The sequence below is a fragment of the Dama dama genome, chromosome 20 (assembly GCF_033118175.1).
Source record: "Dama dama isolate Ldn47 chromosome 20, ASM3311817v1, whole genome shotgun sequence".
NCBI lineage: Eukaryota > Metazoa > Chordata > Mammalia > Artiodactyla > Cervidae > Dama > Dama dama.
In genome coordinates, this window is record NC_083700.1 from 16,944,729 (window position 1) to 16,962,963 (window position 18,235).

Here is an 18,235-nt window from a genome sequence, read left to right on the forward strand (position 1 = left end):
AAACCAAAGGTGGACACAAGTGTGAATCTTAAATTATTATTATTTCTTCCTGTCGCTTACACCCGAGGTGGGGGGCAAGGGAAGGGGAGGGGAACAGGAGAGGGGGGATCGCCTCCCCCCTTAAGGCACTGAGTGGAGAAGCCGCAAGGGGGGAGGGGGGAGGCCACATTGTCCTCACTCCCTGGGGCTGGGCCCCGGGTCTCCTCAGCCCTGGGCTCCCCCATCACCTGAAATGCAAAGATGAGGCCCAGAGCAACCTGACCTCCCCCTACCCCAATATATTACATCATCACTTTTTAAATAGAGACAAGGACTGGTCCCGCTACCCCCTCCCTGTGACCCCCCCCATTATCGGGGGTACCTGGGCAGCTGTGCAAATGGGCATGGGGGTGCATGGGAGGGAGGGAGAGCACCGGGCCCCTTTTAAGGAGGGGGGGGCCGCCAGGCCAGGGAGGGGAAATAGTGCAAGGCAGAGCCCAGGCCCGAGCGGGGTCCAGCACCCAGCGAGGAAGGGGGGGGTGGGTGGGGAGATACCCCCACCCGCAGCAGAATTGGGTAGTTAAAAATCTGAAACTAGATTTCAACAAGACCAACAGAAAAGGCTATGTACAGAACAGGGGTGGATTCAATCCTAAGGGAAGAGTGAGGGAATTATTCTCCCCACCCCAACAGGGAGCCCTGGCAGGCAAGGGTCTGAGGGTAGGAGTCCTTTCCCACAGGGCCGCAGCCCACTTTCCCTGGGGGCGGGCGAGCAGTTCCGCGCCCCGGCCTTGGCAAGGGGCCGCGGCTCACCCGCTGGGGCGGTGGAGGTGGAGAAGACGGCTCCCTGGCAGTGGCCGCCAGGGGCGCTCGCCCGCGCCGGGCACAGCCGCCAGATGGCGCCGGCTGGCCCGTTCTCCGCCAGGCTCCCCCCCAGCCCCTCACCGGGTCCCACACCCTGCACCGCGCCAGCCCGGGGGCGGCGTGAGTCAGGGGCGGCAGCGGTGGTGGCGGCGGCTCGCACCTGGGCGGGGAGGAGGCGGGGAGGAGGAGAAGAGGGTAGGACACCGCCCGGCCCGCCCTGCCCTCTGGCCCCGGGGAGGGAGCGGCGGGAACAAGACATTCCCTGCCCGGGGACGCGGGAGGGGAGGGCAGGGGAGGAGAACCGGCAGCGGCTCCCCTGGCTGGGCGGGGCCCTCCCGCTGCCCCCAGGGGCGGGCGAGCCAATCAGGCCACCCCGCCCCCTTCTCCAGGACCCCATGACTCAGCGCTGGGAGAAGGGCGGAGGGGGACTGGGATGGCTCCTTCCTTACAGGCCCAGTCCCCGTCTTTCAAGCTTTTACCTTGCTTTCCCCCACTTACCCTTCCTTTGCCGCCCCCCTTTGCATAATTCACTGCCAGGAAAAGGGAACAGAAACCAGGAAGGAGGGGTCTCGAAAGGGAGGGGCAGTCCTTCACCCCCTTACACAGCCAAAACCCCAAGGGGCATGGGGGCAGGGTAAGGCTTTGGTCCCAAGCCCCCCACCCCCTAGAAACCCGCATAGCCGAAGAGGGACCCCACAAATCAGAAATACATTATTGCTTCTACTCCCCAGGAGCAGCTGGGGACAGGGACCCCACCTTTACAATGGAGCTGTAAATATATACATAATATCATATGTATCACTCCTTGGGAGAGCACCCCAATCTGGGGAGACTCTGCCCCAAAACCTTCTCGGCTTGGAACTGGAATGAGGGCTCTGAGGGAAGGAGCCTATTTCCAATGCCAGGGAGACTCAGTGCCTGAATCCCCAGCGCCGTCTCTGCTGTATACACTCCCATTGCTTGGCATGGGCCTCCCCAGTCCCCGTGCTGCTCCAACTCGGCCACTCGTCCCTCTTTAAGAGGTGTCCATGGCACCTTCAGCCTGAGGTGTGGTGGGTGCCCCCTCCTCCTCCTCGTCATCAGGGGGCCCTGGGGTGGAGTCTGGGGGCCCGGTAGGGGCGGATGTCTCCCAGAATCGAGCCAGAGACAGGCGGAAGGTGTCCAAGTGGCCGTTGGAGAGGTCGAGGCCGGCAGGGGACGAGGTGGCGGCGGAGGGCGGGGGGTAGTGAGGGGGCGCATCGTCCTTGCGGCGCCGCCGGGTGCGCACCTCTAGGCAGTTCTGGCCCTTGAGGTGGCGCTGCAGGTGGTCCTCCTTGGCGAAAGCCTTGTGGCACAGGTGGCACTCGTAGGGCCGGTCCCCTGTGTGCAGGTGCATGTGGTTCTTGAGGTCGTAGCTGTGCAGGAAGCGGGCCGGGCAGTGTGAGCACGAGTAGGGGCGCTCTCCGGTGTGCTTCCGCATGTGGATCTTCAGCTTGTCATTCCTGGGCGGGCGGGGGAGGGCGAAGGGAGCGGGTCAGCCGGGGTCCCAGGTCGTCCGGGCCAGGTTCCCCGGCCTTGTCCACTCCTGTCCTCTAGCGCTCCTTGCCCTATTTCTGCTACGGGAGACCCTTGCTGACTTAGCCCCAGGTTAACCACCTGCCTCCAGCACAGTCCGATCTTTAAGGACCCACACCCACCTTCCCTGACTTTCTTTGTCTCGGTCTCTCTCCCCAGCCTGGGGACCACCCCACAGACCCTCCAGGATCACCTCCCTCCACAAGCCCTTTCTCCCTCGCGCCACCCCCCCACATGGCCCCTGCTGGGCCTCTTCCCCCTGGTGCTCACCGGGTGAAACGGACGCCGCAGACTTCGCAAGCGAAGGGCTTCTCACCCGTATGGGTCCTCATGTGGCGTGGCAGTTTGCCCGCCCCGTGGATGATCTTGTGGCAGACGGGGCACTCCTGGGGCATCTGGGAACGGCGTTTGCGCACCAGCTTGTCCTGGCTGTCCAGGCCCGCTGGCAGGGTGTCCTGGTGCAGGGAGCTGAGGTAGGCCATCAGGTCAGGATCGATGGCATCCTCGTCTGAGCCCAGCTCCTCTGGGGACAGCGGGGGCCCGCCGCCCTGTGCCAGCCCGTAGGGCGGGGGGTACACCAGCTCCTCCTCTTCTTCCTCACCCTCGTAGGCCTCGTAGCTCAGGGGCCTCTCGGGGGGTGAGGCAGTCCCTGTGGGCGGGCTGTAGCTGTCCCCTGGCCCGCTGCCCCCGCTGCTGCCCACTCTGCCCGCCTCCTCCTCCTCCTCGTAGGTTAAGGGCTGGGTGGGCACGTCGGGCACCAGGTGGTTGGCCCGGGCCCCCTTGGTCTGCAGGAAAGCTTTGCGGGGCTTGCGGCTGCGGCGGGCAACAGGCCGAGGCGGCGGCGGTGGCAGCGGCGGGAGGGGAGCCTGTGGAGGGCTGTCATCACCATTGGGGACTCCCGAAGCTGAGGCGGTGGCTGTACAGGCGAAGGCTTCCAGGTACTGCCGCGCGCGCTCACAGTCGTCCTCGTCCGGGCTGGGCGCCTCTAGTCCGCTGCCCTGCAGAATCTCCATGCAGGCTGCGATGACACAGGGGATCTCCAGCAGCCGTGCGGCCTGCAGTACTGCCGGCATGTTGGCGCTGCTGGTGGTCAGGGTGGCTGTGTAGGCAAACTCGAGCAGGGCACCCAGTGCCTCCGGCCCCACAAAGTCCAACTCACACACGCCGGCCCCTGCACCCCCGGCAGCTGTCCCACCGCCCCCAGCGCCTGAGAGCGCGCCCCCACCACCCTCGGTGAAGAGCTTCTTGAAGTAGTGGCTGCAGGCAGCCAGCACAGCCCGGTGGGTGCGGTACTCCAGGCCCTGCGTCCGGATGGTGAGGTCACAGAGGTGGCCCAGCTGGCGCTGCTCATTGAGGCAGCTCAGGAGCTCACTGCTGTGGTCTGGGAATGGAATCCCGATCAGGTCATCCTCAGGGCTCCCCATCTTCTCCTGCGGAGCGAAGGAAAAGGGGAGGTTAGGAGCGCTCAGCCCTGCCAGGGGGCCCAGAGAGGGGATACCAACACTGGCCATGAGTCTAGGCCCTTCAGGTACTTTACACCCATTTCATCTTCCACGACCTTCTAAAGTAACAATTATCTATTTCACAGACAGGAACCTGAGGTGCAGACAGGTGAAGTGACTTTCTATATTAAGTGTGGAACAGGTTCAAAGCCAGGCGGCCGGCCGAGCCATGTTCCTAACCACTGTGCATCATTCTGCCTCAGTGAGCACGGGAGCTCTGCCTTTCTGGCCTTTCCTAGAGACCCATCTGCTTCACCTGCCCCGTTCCCATCCCTTTGGAAGAAGCACTGGTCTGGGAGAAAAGATGCCTGTGTTCTGGTTCAGGCTTCATGAAGAACTGGCTGAAGGACTCTGGGTGCCTCTTGCAGCTAGCCTCAGGCATCTGAAAAGTGGGGTCACAGTCTCTGTGATGGAACCTCCTCTCAACCCAGAGAGAGGGCAATGAGAGAGTTCAGATTCACATTGGGCCAAGGTCTGTTCAAGGCAAGGTCAGGTCCTTTAGCTCACATTATCTCCCTACGGCATTTGGTGCACTATAAAACACTAGGCAAACTTGGGAGGTGGCTCCCCAGGACCCCACCTCCTCCTTCCCCACCCACTAAAAGTTCATCTCCCCTTCTAGATCTCCCCCTTGTAGAGGCCAAAAGGGAAACACAGCTCCCAGCATACCTCCCCCCACATCCTCCCCTCCCCCATGGGGCCAAGGAGCAGCCACCCTTTGCTGGGGTGTCGCTGGTGCTGGCGCGGGTGCTTCCTGCCCCGCACCGATAAGCATCGTCCCCGCCCCTCCCCCCCTGCCAATAGGCCAAGTTCCAGTCCTACCCCTCCTCCACTGGGCTACCACCACCACCCCTCCCTCTCCATTCCTGGCCAGTCAGGAGAGTCTCTCCTCTCCAGAGGACCTTCTTCCACCCTCTGTGCTATCCTCCCCAAGGCACAGCCACGGAAGGCGCAGCACTTCGGCAGTCCCAAGGCTGGTGCAGGGAGGCGGGTGGCAGAGTGAGTCTGGCCTGGAAGCGAGGAGATCAGCTTCTAATCCTGACTCTGCTACTATCTTGCCAAATGACCTTGGCCAAGTCATTTCTCTCTGTGCTTCAGTCTCCTCATGGTACACAAGGAGTGGGTGGGGATGAAAGCCGCAGGGGCTCAGCCCTTCCACGCTGACATTTGGTGGTCTGGATCAACTGGAGACAGAGTTGAGGCCTGAAAAGAGCTGGGCTCTGCAGTCATCCAGGCTTGAGTTTGAATCCTCACTCTAAGGCTGATTAGCTCTGTGATCCTTAAACAAGTTTAATCTCTGAACCTTCTTTTCCATCTATAACATGGGATAATTCCACCTGACTCCTAGGACTGTGATGAAGGTTAAATGAGCCTGTGGGTGGCACAATGCCTAACATATAGTAGGGACTCAATAAAAGTTCTGGCCTTGGGAGGGAGAAACCAACCCTCACCCGGAGGCAGACTGCACTATACAGATGGTCTCTGCTGGGAGAAAGGTCTGTCTCCCTCTGTCAAATCACCCAGGGGGAGTCCAGTTACTACTAGCTACATGACCTTGAACCAGTCACTTTCTTTCCTGTTTCCTCATCTGCAAAATTAAAGACTGACCTGGATGATCCCTAGGGCAAGTCCCACTGACAGTTTGTCAGTGTCTTCTCTGCCACTCCCAACAACTGCTCAGTTTCGGCCACTGATGGGGAAGGGTTTTGAGGGGGTCGGAGGAGTCGAGGGCTACAGGTTTCCTTTTGAGGACACAAGAACTGCATTGTCTCTGCCTGCCTCCCCGTCTTCACTATAGCATCCGGACGCCTGCGTGGAAGCCTTGAGTGAGCAGCACCCATGTGCTGGCTCATAAGCCACAGTCAGACACCCTCAGATAGCCCACCCCTTCCCACCTTAAGTCCCCAAAACACCTCTCCCTGGGGCCCAAGCAGTCTGGGAGCACTCCCAGTTGCCTTGGGTTTCCCCACCTTGTACTTTACAAATAATTCAAGTGGCAAATGGCCCCCGGACCTAGGAGCAAACAGTACCAGGTGGGCAGCGGCAGTGGCCACTCAGGTGGCAGCGGGCACCCTCCTGGGCCCAGGTGAATCCTGACTCTCCTGGGGGTGGGGTGGGGCTGTCCTCGCTGTCCATTGGCCCGGAGCTGTGCACCCGCAGGCACGTGGCTCACCCTCTCGTCCCTCTCCCTTCTTCCCTCCACACCCCACCCATTCCCGCGGCTTAAGCCCGCCTCCCTTCTCCCACCCCAGGGCCATCTCCGTGGCAACTTGGTGTGGCAGGGTTGCTGATTGGCTGACCCTGCTGTCAGGTCACAGGCTCAGGCTGGTTCATGATGCAGATCACACCGGGCTTGGGCAAGGGTGGGTGTTTAACTCCGAGGGCCTAGCTCCAAAGCCCACGGCCATGCGGTAGCAATGAAGGAAGAGAGAGGCAGAGGACCCATTTGGGAAGGGGAGGTGTTCCTACGGGTCTCTAGCTTCTGGGAAACTCCCCTAGCCCTTACCCAGGGCTCTGGCACCCATGCTAACTTAGGTGCCACCTGGAGCTAGGCTGGTGCCAACCAGGCCAAGGGGGCACTCCAGGCCCCATCATCTGGGAGGGCTTGATGGGGACGAACTCCCCCCTTCTTTCTGCCAGGGTGGGGCACTGATGCCAGGGTGCCCACCCCAACTTGGGCACCCTTCCCACCTCTGTATCCCAGAGGGCCCAGCCCCCCGACGCCCATGAGGACGGCCCATCCCCACCCAGCCTGGCATGCCCCCTCTTGCTAAGACCTTGTGGGCATGGGTGTGTGTGGTGGTTGGTGGGGGGGCAGCTGTGCCAGGGAGCCAGGCAAGGTCTGTTTGCCTGGTAGGGGGAAGAACTGGGGGCCCCGCCCCACCTCTCCCCCCTTTCCCGTCACCCCCCCCCCCCAGGGCTCCCCTCACTGTCAGGCCTGCTAGACCGGCCAAGCCGGTGGGCAGCTCTCTTGAAACTGGGCCCTGAGTCAAGCTTGCCCCATCTTTGGTGGGGGAAGACTTTGGGGATAGAAAAGTATGGGGGGGGCGGCAAAGGAGGGAGCCCCTATCACCTACCCCTCAGTGCCCAAAGGCACCTCCCAAGGTGTGTCCACCACCAAGAAACCAAAAGGTAGAGGGCACTGGCCCTGGCACGGGAGGGAAAAGGAGGCTGAAAGTCTTTCCAGGTGCTGACCTCAGGCAGTGTCCAGTGAAGGGCTGGGGGATACCAGGGCCAACACTGCCGGCTTGAGCCAGCTGCAGAGCTGGGATACGAGGCCCTGAATGGGGCAGCTGAGTAAAGCTGGCCCCCCTTCCCCACACCCTGGGGATTAGGGGAGTGAGGCTTAGTGTGGGGGGCAGCAGGCGGAAACAGGATTAGCGGCGGAGAAAATAGATATGGGCCTGAGACTCAGGCACACAGAGCCCCCTCCACCTTAGGCTCAGAGGCCCCCACCTCCGGGCTCTGCCAGAGAGCCCGAGAGGGACCTGGCCAGCTTCTCCAGGTGTAGCAGCTTGGGGTGAGGATGAGGGCCAGGCTGTGATGCCTCCTGCCAGGGTGATGGAGAGGCCTGACGCTCTTCCCACCTTGGCTGGCCACCCTTCCCCTTACTTCTTTCTCCTTTCTCCCCCCCAACCCCCACCCCAACTCCAGCCTCAGGTTCTCTTCCTGTTTTTTTGGAGCGAAGTTTGCACGAAGCCAGGGCTTTGGCCTGTGGCTGGACCAGGGCGGGGGTGGGGAAATAGGACAGCCAGTCCAAAGTCCTCAGGGACCCAGGAATCCTAGCTCCCCAGCTTCTTCCACCCTTTCTTAGGGCCTCTGGGGCCCAGGGGCTGAAGCCATCTGGACTGCCCAGTTGGAAAGGCAGGGTGAGGGGTGGAGGTGAATCCCCTGGAGGACTGGAAGGACTTCGAAGGAGAGGCCCTCGGCCCAGGATGCCCCAGACATGTATGGAGCCTTTCCCTCCCCACCCAGCCCCTCCAAGCTAGTACATGCCTTCCCCATCCCCCATATGTCGCTTCCCCCTCCTAACCTCACCACCCCCAGCACTCACACTTCCTGGGGGCCGAGGCGGAGAAGAGAGACCGCAAGCCACGAAGGGGGAAGGAGGCAAGGGGAGTTGGCTGCTTCCCGGTGCTGTGGGGGTTAAGCCTCTCCTCCCTCAAAATCCCCAATTCCTGGTGCTTTAGCTCTTGACAGGAGGGAGACCTCAGTGTTCCCCCACACTTTCTTTCCATGACACCTGCCCTAGTCCACAGCCTCTGAGATCGCATCAGGGGAAATCTGAGGGAGATAAAAGATGGCGGGGGAAGGAATGGGGGCAACTCCGTCTTCCCTAGTCTTCTCCTCTTTTGCTTTGGGGACCCCTGCCCTCAGCCCCTCTCCACTCTTGGCCCCTTGCCTTGGCCTCTTCCTGCCTTCTCGGACCCTTGTGTCCCCTCTCCGCGACCCATCCTTTGCTTTCCTCCCTTCAGCCCTTGTAAGGTTCCTGCTTCCTCTCTACTGCGTCCTTAAGTCCCCAGGTCTCCAAGGCACCATCCCTACCTCTCCTTTCTTTTGGCTTTTGGTTCTCTCGCTCAGGCCTCTCCCACTTCCTCCATTTCGCCCTACTCCAAGCATCCCTTCTCTTCTCCCCAGGCCGATGGATGGATGCGGGTGGAGAGGGGCAGAAGAATTAAATTAGGAAACCGGGCCTGCCCTCCAAGGCCTGGTCTTGCCATGAGATGGTTGCATTTGGGCACCCACGACCCCGTTCTGGATGAAGCACAGGACCAAAATCGGGGGGACAGTTAGTGAAGATGGGTGGGGGGGTGTACAGTGAGAGCGGATGTGGGGTAGGGTGGGGGGGACAGCCCAGGCCTCTCTGCCCGTCAGAGTTTCCAGCCCTGGAGCAGCTGGAGTTTCCCCAGAGGCTGCCCACCCAAGGCCAGGCAACCATGCGCCTGGACAGACCCTGGCCATCAGTGCTCCCAGCAGGGGTCTGCCGGAGCAGCGCCAGATCCCCTTAGGGCCTGAGGAGACCCACAAGGTGCCAGGGTCTGCCCTGTGCCCACCCCCTCCCCCCCTAGCCTAGCGTCCCCGGCTGCGTAACCGAGCCGGCTGGTAACCCCACACCCGCCAAGCCGCCGGCAGAAACCTGAGCCCCCCAGCCCCAGAGGACACCCCAGCCCAATCCCCGGAGCCCGGCTCCCTGCCAGCCTGTCCAACCTCCTGTCCTGGCCCAGCAGCCCCTCGGCTCCCGTAGGCCCCTTCTCCTGCTCTCCTGTCCTCCTATGTCCCTCGGACACACAGGCTTCCCCACACTCCAGCCCCTCAGCCCCTCAGTTCCCTAAACCACCCCCTGTGAAAATTTGGACACCCTCTTCCTAGCCTGTTTTTCAGTCCCTCTCTGACCCTTGGCCAATTCTAGGCCTCCAAGCCTCCCCTGGGGCCTGATCTCCCAAGCCAGAGCGGGGCCTACTCACCTGAACGCTGAGGGGCCTTGCCGGCAACTCCTCCTGGCCCCTGGGGGGAACAGGTTGGGAGGGGTGGGGGAGGGCCTGGCTGGGGGGGAGGCAGGGTGGCTGTTCCCCGCTCCAGCTCCCTCCTTCAAAGGGGCCGCCCACGACTTGGCCCAGCCCCTCCCCCCTACAGCCTTAACCCTCTGGGTGCTGTCCCCCCTCCCCCCAGATGGAGGGAGGGGTTACCAGAGGCCTGGCAGCGTGGGAGAGGGCCTAGAGTCTCTGCCTGTGGTGCCCGAAGCCCCAGCTATACCCACCCCCGCCTGTCCTGACTCAGTCCTAAAAGGGGAAAAAGGTGAGCGGTAGGAAAGGTAGGAGCTGGGACAGTCCAGGAGGACAGAGGTGAGGAGGAGCAATGGGAGAGGCTGCTGGAGGTGGGACCAGGAGAAGGAAGAAGGGAGGGGAGGGGACAGGAGGCGGCAGTGGCCAGAAGAGGGAGGAGGGGACGCCTGGACAGTCAGTGCCAGGGGTGACAGGTGCCCAGGTCCCAGCCCCTCAGGGCATGTGGATGAACAGGGGGCCACAGGGAGGCCCTTCAGACCCCCAGTGGGCCCCTCAGCACCCTTGGGAGCTGGCCGAATTCTCCCCACCCCGTACTGGGCTGGGGCCCTCAGGGGCTGGGCAAGGCAGCACCCCGCCCTCCCCATGCCTCACCCCAAACCCACTCACATACCACAGTTCCTCGCCCGGGCGCCAGCCCCTGCCAACCAGGCCAGGGGGCAGCACTTGTGCCAGCCCCCAATGGCCAGGGGGGTCAGGGGGATAGAGCTGGCCTGAGGTGGGGTGGACAGATGGGGGGAGCTGTGGGCACCGAAAGAGGAAGGAGCCGAGAGGGGGCATCTGCTGGGAAGCGCCTAGCCCCACCCCTTGCGTAAGCTGCTGCCACCCTGGCCGGTTGGGTGGGACCCGCCTGGGCCTGAGGGGCAACTCAGGAGGGCTCTGAGCCCAGAGGAGGGTGGGCCACAAAGTTCCACTTAAACAACTCTGGGGGTCCCTTATTCCTATAACGAGGTGGGCCCTAGGTCCCCCAGCCACTAGGCCATCCCATGTCCTGCTGGGCTAGGAGGGGGGACCACAGAAATGCCCCCTAAAATATCCCCTCCCCTTTCCCCCCAACAGCTGCTGGCTCAATGCCGCTGGCCTGCTGCCCCTCACCAGCTCCCGGCCCGGTTGGCACCTACCCACCAGGATGCTGGCAGTCCTGCCCTCCTCTCCCTCCTACCCCCCTGGCTCCCAGCGCCCCATGCCAACTGTGGGCCTGGGGTGGGGGAGGGTCACCCCTGTGCCTTGGTGCCAGCTAGGCGGGCCCAGGCCCCTAGGTCCTACAGATAAGGCCCAAGACCCTGTTCTCAAGCCATCTCCTCAAGAGGCAGTACACGGGTTAGGGCCTACACGAAGAGTCCAAGCGGGCTATGGACAGCTTGATGAACAGTTATTGAAGGCTCTACTCCCCAAGATAGGGCCAGTGTCTCTCCCTGCCGCCAGGTGCCGGTCTCCCGGCATCCCCCTGCCCAACCATTTGCTTGGGCACCAGAGTCCCTGCTATTCCTGATCGCCCTGGTGCCCGCAGCCTGCCAGGGAGTGGGGTGGGGCTGCTCTCTGCCCTTTGATCCCTGTAAAGGGAGGGAACCAGCCTAGAGGGCACGGGGCAGGGAGGGAGTTCATGGGGCCCCTCCATTCCACCCCTGCCAGGGGCAGCAGGGCAGGGTGTGGGCATCTCTTGGGTGGAGTCCTAAGGTGAGAATGGGTAGCATGTCTCAGCTGGGGGTGGGGTGGGGGGGTGGATGACAATCATGGATACATGGTGTCATGGGGGAACAAGGTGATGAGGACAAGCTGGGGGGGGGATCCAGAGGGTCCCCATGTTCCAAGTCATCCCAGTCCACTTTTAGTCCCATCAAGAAAAATTCCAACTTAACCAAACTGAGAGATCAAGGAGGACTACAACTCCCAGTATGCACCACAATTGCTTTGCATGTACCTTGGGAGTTGTAGTTCCCTTGAGAAGCCCTGTGCTCTGGTCTTCCCCAGAGCCTCGCTGCTGATGGGGTGGGGACAGCAGAGCAGGGGATGGGAGGTGGTCATGAATCTCCAGGGGGGCTGTGTTTAGAAGAGGTAAAAGGCAGGAGGTCTATGATTGGGGGAGAGGACCCCTGCTCCCAGGCAAAGCGGGAGGAAAGGAGGAAGGAAGGAGGAGAGGATGTCTGTTGAAAGGGGCATATGGGTGGGGAGGAGCTGGTGGGGGGGGCGGTGGAAACAGGAAGGAAACTGAAGCCAGAGACATGAGGTCGAAAGCAAGGGCCTGGTGGAGCCCCACTCCGAGGCCGGCAGGGACTGGGAAGGCGTTTCCCCCTGCCGGGCCTCGGGACCATTCTGGTGGCCTAGGGAGGCCTAAGAGAAATTAGTGATGTCAAGTAAAAAGTCAGTTGGCATGTTTGTGGGGGTCACTGGCTCCATTTACCTGCCACCAGCCCTCTTTTGTCTGGGGCACCGTCAGCCCCTGGATCTGGCACGAGTATTTCTGGCTGGAGAGCTCTGAAAGCTGACTCGGCTCTGTGATGCTAGCAAGCAGAGGAAGGGGTTGGGGAAGACTAGGGCCAGGCCTGATGGGTAGTATGGTGGAGCGATATATATATAGGGTTAGGCCCAGGGGTGAGATCAAGAAATTGTGCTCATAAATGTGTATTCCACCCTCTAGGGCTGAGGCCCTGGCAACTGGGAGGCCCCAGTGAAGAGAGGGCTAAGATGCTAAGGAAGGCCACTAGCCTCCCACCCACCCCAGGCTGTGGGACAGAATGAAGAGGGAACCATTTTCTGGTGTCCCTGTGGAATTTGCTAAAGGTAGCCTTTCCCCTTGTGTCCGGTAGCCTGTGAACATTAAAGGTGGCAACTCAGGGGACCAGATGGCAGCTGGGTGCCTTTACCAAGTGGCGGTGGAAGTCAGAAGTGGGCAGAGGCTCTGCTTCCAGGCCACTTTCCGTAGGCTCCCCAAGGTTCTGGGACAGATGTTTATAGGCCCCAGCCAAGACTCGCCAAGACCTGGGTCTGCCTGGGTGGGGGATCATTCTTGCCTCTCCAGGATCTGTGATGGTGGACAACAGTAGCTCTAACCCCTTCCCCCTAGTCCCCCAGGCCAGCCTTGGCGCCTGGCCGCCTGTGTGTTGGCAGGACTGGTGGTGGTGGGGGGGCGGCGAGGCAACTTCAAACTGTCCGGGCAAAACGTCAAGTTTACTCACGAGTTTACTCAGCAGAAGGAGGGGGAAGAGGCCAGGGCGGGCACACCCCATGCCAGGGTCCTATCCTTCTGCCCGTCCCCACCTTCCTCCCCCACCCTCCTCTTCAGCCCTAGGCCAAAACAGGCACAGGCCCTAAGGCCTGGTAGCAGGGCAGTCTTAACTCTCTGAAGGTCAGGGAGCCAAGCAGACTGGAGGCAGGAAGCCCCGAAGCAGTCCCAGAGGCTTCTATCAGAGGGCAATGCCCTGCCTGGAGCCCAGTCACTACCCGTCTTGGGACCTCGGCTTTGGGCCAGAACTGGGTCTCTTAGCCACCAAGAAGGAGGCAGTACAGGCCAGGCCTCCTCTATCTGAGCAGTCCCCTGGGTAGTGACTTCTGACCCCAAATGCCCAGTCCTAGGCTGTGCCCTAGGCAGCATGATGCCATCTGGGCAGCCATAGGATCAGGGGCTGGTTCTCTCGGCCCTGGCTTGGGATGGGGGGCCAGCACCCTAGCTGACCTACTTCCCTTTCCTCCCCACCTGCTTTCATTCTCCGCTTCTCTCCCCCAGTCTTCACTGTCCCCACCCCAGAGGCGCTCCGCCCCCCCATGCCCGCTGGGCCCCCTCCCCCACCCTTCCCCAGGGTGCCAAGTGCAAGCACACAAAGGCCCGATGGTGCATTGTTAGCCCAGCCCCCGCTGCCCGCCGCGCCCTCCCAGGGCGGGCACCAGGCCAAGGAGGAGCTGGGGGCCCTGGGTGCCAGGGGGCACCATGGGGAAGGGGAAGAGGTCAGCACCTGTCTCCCAGTCACTGGGGTCCCTGTCAGCCAGAGCTGAGCAGGGATGAGAGTGCCCAAGAGGAGCAGGCCTCCTTGACACCTGAGCCCAGTGGGCACTGCCTGCTTTCTTCCCCAGAGCCCCTTTTGGGTGGTATTAACCCCTTCCTGACCCCTGTACTAAGGTTGGGGGGGTGTGGTACCCAAGGGAGGGGACAGTGTCTGGGGGTGCCAGCAGGCTGCGTCGTGCCTACAGCAACCATGTAACAGAGGCACGCTGGGGGAGCCGGGGTCCCGGGGGCCAGGGCCAGGCGGCACTGACAGAGATTTCTTCTTGTTTCATCAGCTGCTCCAGGGGGAGCCCCCTGCCCTTCTCCCCAGTCACCACTAAGGAGGAATACTAACTGCTACCCAAACCCAGTCACAAATATGCCCCTCTCCAGTCCAGCACAACACTCCATATGCCCACTCTCTCTGCCCAACCTGATGCCCACTCCATGCCAGCTCTCCCAGCAGTGCCAGACGGGTACAGGGGTGACCAAACCAGTTGGTGTGTGTGGGGGGAGCAGGAGGCAACCCCATAATCCTCCAGGCCTCACCCCCCCTACACACATGCACCATCAGGGAAGAGAGAGCTCCCATCCCAGTTTAACCCCTCACTGCCCAATCTGGCTCCCCCTGCGCCTTGATAAACTGTCTCCCTCCTCCAGGAATAAGTTGAGGGAAGCGGGAATAGCTGCGCTGACTCATTCTCATTCTTAGCTGCAGCTCGGGGTCTTCACTGCATTCGGGTGGGGGTCAATTCAAGAACGCCTTCCACCTGGCCCGGAAGCCAGGACAGCCTGCTGGTCTCCCCCTCTCCCCAGCACCCACTTCCGGTGTCCCAAACTAGGTCAGCAGCGCTCGTTTCCTGTGGGTCAGCTAGCACCCGCGCCTCTGCCCCTCCCCTGCTCCGGACCCAGGCTCCCTGCCCCCCCCCCCCCCCAGGGCGCCCCGAGGTCTCACCACGTCTCAGCCGCCCTTTGATACGTGGGGGTTGTGCGGGGCGGGGGGCAGGGGACCCGCCCTCTCTCCAAACACCAGCAGGGCCGGGGCGCCTGGGCAGGCACGTGTCCGGGCACAACCCGCTGCCCACGCCGCCCCCCCACTCCCGGCCCCCCCTCGCTCTGGCCGGGACACGTCGCTCTCTTACTTCGGGTGGGGTGGGAGGAGAGAGAGAAAACTGGAAATTGAAAGCAGCGCCCCCCACCCCTTTGAATGGCAGCCCTCTGCCAGCCTCGCTCAGACTAGGTCCTACAACAACACAGTAGCGACCCCCACTCCGGGTAGGGGCAGGTGCGCCAGCGCCGGTGGGGGACGGACGATAGGTGGAATTCTTCCTAGTCGCCCACACTCGCTCTTGGGTTCTGGGGGCAGGAGCTGGCTTTGAAAAGGTGGCGGCGGTACTGGAGCCCAAACGAAGAGAGAGGGATTGAGGGGCGGCGGAGAGAGGGGTCGTTCTGTATCGCTCGGAGGTTGTCGCTGAGCCCCACTACCGGCGAGAGAGCGCGGCTGTGGAAGCGCAAGAAACCAAATAGTCCAGCCGGTAACTTTCCCCCAAGCCGCGGCTCCTCCTGTGCTCCCCCCACCCCCCATGCAACTGGCCCGAGTCCAACCCACCGCGCCAGGGGGCGCGGAGGAGGTGGGGGGAGCGTTGTCCTAGTTAGAGTCCGTCAGCGTTTCCATTCCCTCAACTCGGTCGGGTCGGGGGTCTACCTCTAAAGTCACGAAGGAGACTAGGGGAGCGCTTGGCGCCGCCTCGCCCTCTCTCCATCCCGGAGCCGCCAGTCTGTCTGATCCCAGAAGTGCAGAGAAAGTTTCTGGGGACCCTCCGCCCTGGGTTGGGGGAGGCTGTAGTTCCTTCTCTATCTTTCCTCCCCGTTCAAATCAATTCCCAAGACCCGGAGTGTTCGGAAGGCACAGGAAAGGGGAGTGGTGGGAATCTGGTCTGCATGCGCGCGTGTGTGTGGGGGGTCCCACTTACAGGACAGACGAAGGACACTGCAGTAATCTCGAGTATGGGGGACCCCTAGCCAGGAGGCAAAAGTGGGGTACACTCACCTCTCCGCCTTTGGGTCCGCTGGCTGGAGCTGCTGAGGCTCCGGGTGTGGGGAGAAGCGCGTCCCCCGCCAGGCCCGGGGGCTTGGGGCCCTGCTCCGGTCCTGGTCAGAAGGCCGCGGTCAGTGGCTCGCCGCTCTCTGCTGGGGGGCTCCTCCTCCGCAGCCCTCTGCCTCCTCCTGCCGCCCGCCCCCCCCTTGGCCGCCGAGAACCGTACATTCACCTGGCTCCCACCCGCCCCCCCCCTCAGGGCCCGCCTCACCTGTCCTGCTGTCTCACCTGTCCTCCTGCTTGCTTTCCCCCCATCCCTCCCCTCCCTCCCCCCGCCCCCTGCCACCCCCCAAACTCCCCCTCCCAACCCTTAGCAACACCCTCTGTCACTTCCTGGTTTTTCACCCGCCCCCCCAGGCCCCCCTCCCTCCGCCCAATAAGGACATAAACTTCAACCCCTTGGTCCAGCCAGTCTCTGCAGGGCGCAGATGGATCCCTCCCTCCTTTTTCGCTCTTTTCTTCCAAGCTCTTACTTTGCACTCTGAGCTTTTCCCACCCTCCTCTTTTCCCTCCTTCTTTCCTTGTCTCTTTCTCCCTTCACCTGCCGCGGTCCCTTTCCCCCTCCCTTTCCTCTTTCTCTCTTTCTAGCCCCTATCTCTCCCAGTCCACCTTAACTCGAGCTCCGCCCTCGACCCCCATCCAGCCCTCTGCCGCTACCCCGCCCCGCCCCCTGCACTCCACCGCCCTGCCCGCCCATTGGCCTGAACACCCGCCCATCCCAAGTGGGTCCCGCCTTGCGTTGGGCCAGGGAGGGGGCGGAGCCGAGGGGGCTGGCCTGAAACCTGGAGGAGGGGAAGAGGAGGGGGCAGTGTCCGCAGCGGCCGGGGAACCGAGCACCCCCGAGAAGGGCTCTCACTCCTCTAAGAGGGGCTTCCGTAGGGTCAGCACCTCGGGAGGGAAGGGTATGAGGAGATCGAAAATAGGCTAGGTGGGGGTGAGGCAGGGACTTAGGGGGTTGAGGGAGGGGGTCCCGTGAGGGGCTATAATCAGGTCAGGGCCCCTGGAGGTAGGGGGAGGGGAGCCACCCGGCCATCAACTTCAGCTCCTATGCCCCACCCCCACCCCCCTTAGAAGGAGCGGGGGAGTTGGGGCTGCAGGCACCCTGCCTCCCTCCCCACGCGTGACGGCGCCCCGCGGGGAGGGAACGGCGCCCTGGGCAAGCAGCCTCTGCGCTCCAGCCGGTGCCCGCTGCGGCCTTGGCATTGTCGAAGGGGAGGGGCCAGGTCCATGAGGGGGGAGGGGGGGAGGAACGCTCAAGCTTCTGCTCCCCGCCTCCATCCCGCTGTGCCGTAAGTGGAGAAACTGAGTCTCCGCGGAGAGACATCTGGACTTGGATTCGCTCAGAGACCCAGAAGGCGAGGGAGACCTGAGTGTTTTACGATGTATATGTAGGTTTAGGAGGGTCGAGATACGTGCTTCAGTGCCCCCCAACTGAGGAAGGTAGCCCGTTTGGGACGCTTCCAATTGGGCCTGCGGCGCTACATACCCCAAAGAGCCCCTCCCACTAGTGTAAAACTGATTCAAATCCGGCTATCGCGGGCCAGGTTCCGCTCCCCGCGGCCTGCCGGGCCGAACCGGGTCGAGCTCGCTTTCTCCAACCCCAGCCCCCTCCGCAGGGGGCCTCCCTCCCTTTTCAGCAGGTGGCTCCGCGGGACACCAGCTCAACCTGTTGGACCACAATAGGCGGCGCCAGGGGGGCCCTGGCCCTCACCCGGGCTGACCCGGGATCCCCGCGCAGGGGGAGGGGCGGAGTGCTGGTCCCTCCCTCCCTCTCCCGCCGGCCGTGACTCAGCCTCGGGGCCGCTGCCCTGCTCCCCAGCCAGGGGCGGAAAGTGTGAGGCGCCCCTGAGGGCCTAGGCCAAACCAAACAGCCCCCCACCCCAGACATTATCTCACTGTAGAATTGGGGGGGCTCTAAGAAGGAGGGGGTAGCAGCAGCAGGAACGGGGCGCTCACGATAGGTAATCCGCTCCGGGTTTTCTTATCGTCCCTGTCCCCCATGGGTCCCGAGGCTGGTCACTGCTCCGGGTTTTCTTCTCGGCCCCGCCGGACAGATTCTGGTTCGTCAGGGCCCGGAGCCGGTGGCGTCCAGGCCAGGGTTTTCCCCTCCCTCCTCCAGCTCGGGGTCGCGCTAGACTGGAGAAGGGCAGTGCCAGGGGCAAGGCGACAGTGCCAGAAGCACAAGTGAAATGGAGAGGGGGCTGCTTCGGGCTGGAGAGGGCATGGAAAGTGGCTCGGGAGGTTAGAGCCAGAGCCTCTAGAAGCAACAGAAAGGAAGGCGCCTTGGCATCAGCTCTTAGGTATAGAAAAACGAAAGGCGGCCTCGCCGTGTCCCCCGTTTCTTTGGCTCGTGCCAGGCGTCTTGTTGGACCCTACCTGGATCTTTCAGCAGCCGGAATGCATTTCCCACTTGAGTCTGGACAGTCCTGGAACTTCCTGTTAGTTTTTAGTGACCACCTACCCCCCCCCCCCCCCCCATTCTCGGCTCCCTTCCTCGCTCAGAAGTCAGAGGGTGGACCCCCAACTTGAAATTCCCGCCTAACCCCCAACTCCAAGCCTTACCTCGCCAAACAACTGTGTCTATTTCAGCCAAGAAAAGCTGACTGGGGGCCCTGCCCCCTCCCACGACACCCCAGAGGCCTACCACCACCCCTGCCCAGGCACTAGGCCTGTACTAGAACTGGGAACTGGAGGACAG

At 62.5% G+C, this 18,235-nt stretch overlaps 1 protein-coding gene across 5 annotated transcripts; it reads right to left on the reverse strand.

The window, feature by feature from the left end:
• Nucleotides 1-22: 22 nt before the first annotated feature.
• On the reverse strand, nt 23-15,857 carry ZBTB7B (zinc finger and BTB domain containing 7B). 5 transcript variants are annotated; one of them, XM_061120670.1, is made up of 5 exons: nt 15,749-15,857; nt 15,490-15,590; nt 9,365-9,404; nt 2,668-3,827; nt 23-2,324 (listed from the first exon to the last, which is right to left on the reverse strand). In XM_061120670.1, exons 4-5 carry the CDS (start codon nt 3,819-3,821, stop codon nt 1,859-1,861), a joined length of 1,620 nt encoding a protein of 539 aa, XP_060976653.1. In that variant the 5' UTR covers nt 3,822-3,827; nt 9,365-9,404; nt 15,490-15,590; nt 15,749-15,857; the 3' UTR covers nt 23-1,858. The 5 variants fall into 5 exon arrangements, with proteins under 5 accessions (XP_060976653.1, XP_060976649.1, XP_060976650.1 ...); XM_061120666.1 differs by having other exon boundaries at nt 15,766-15,783; XM_061120667.1 differs by lacking the exon at nt 9,365-9,404.
• Between the last annotated feature and the right edge of the window lie 2,378 nt (nt 15,858-18,235).

Bases quoted from the DNA above. Each gene is read 5' to 3' on its own strand.
- ZBTB7B (XM_061120667.1), bottom strand. From the start codon at position 3,821: ATGGGGAGCCCTGAGGATGACCTGATCGGGATTCCATTCCCAGACCAC. The intron at 2,325-2,667 runs GTGAGCACCAGG...CCGCCCGCCCAG, and splicing joins TGCGGCGTCCGTTTCACCCG to GAATGACAAGCTGAAGATCC.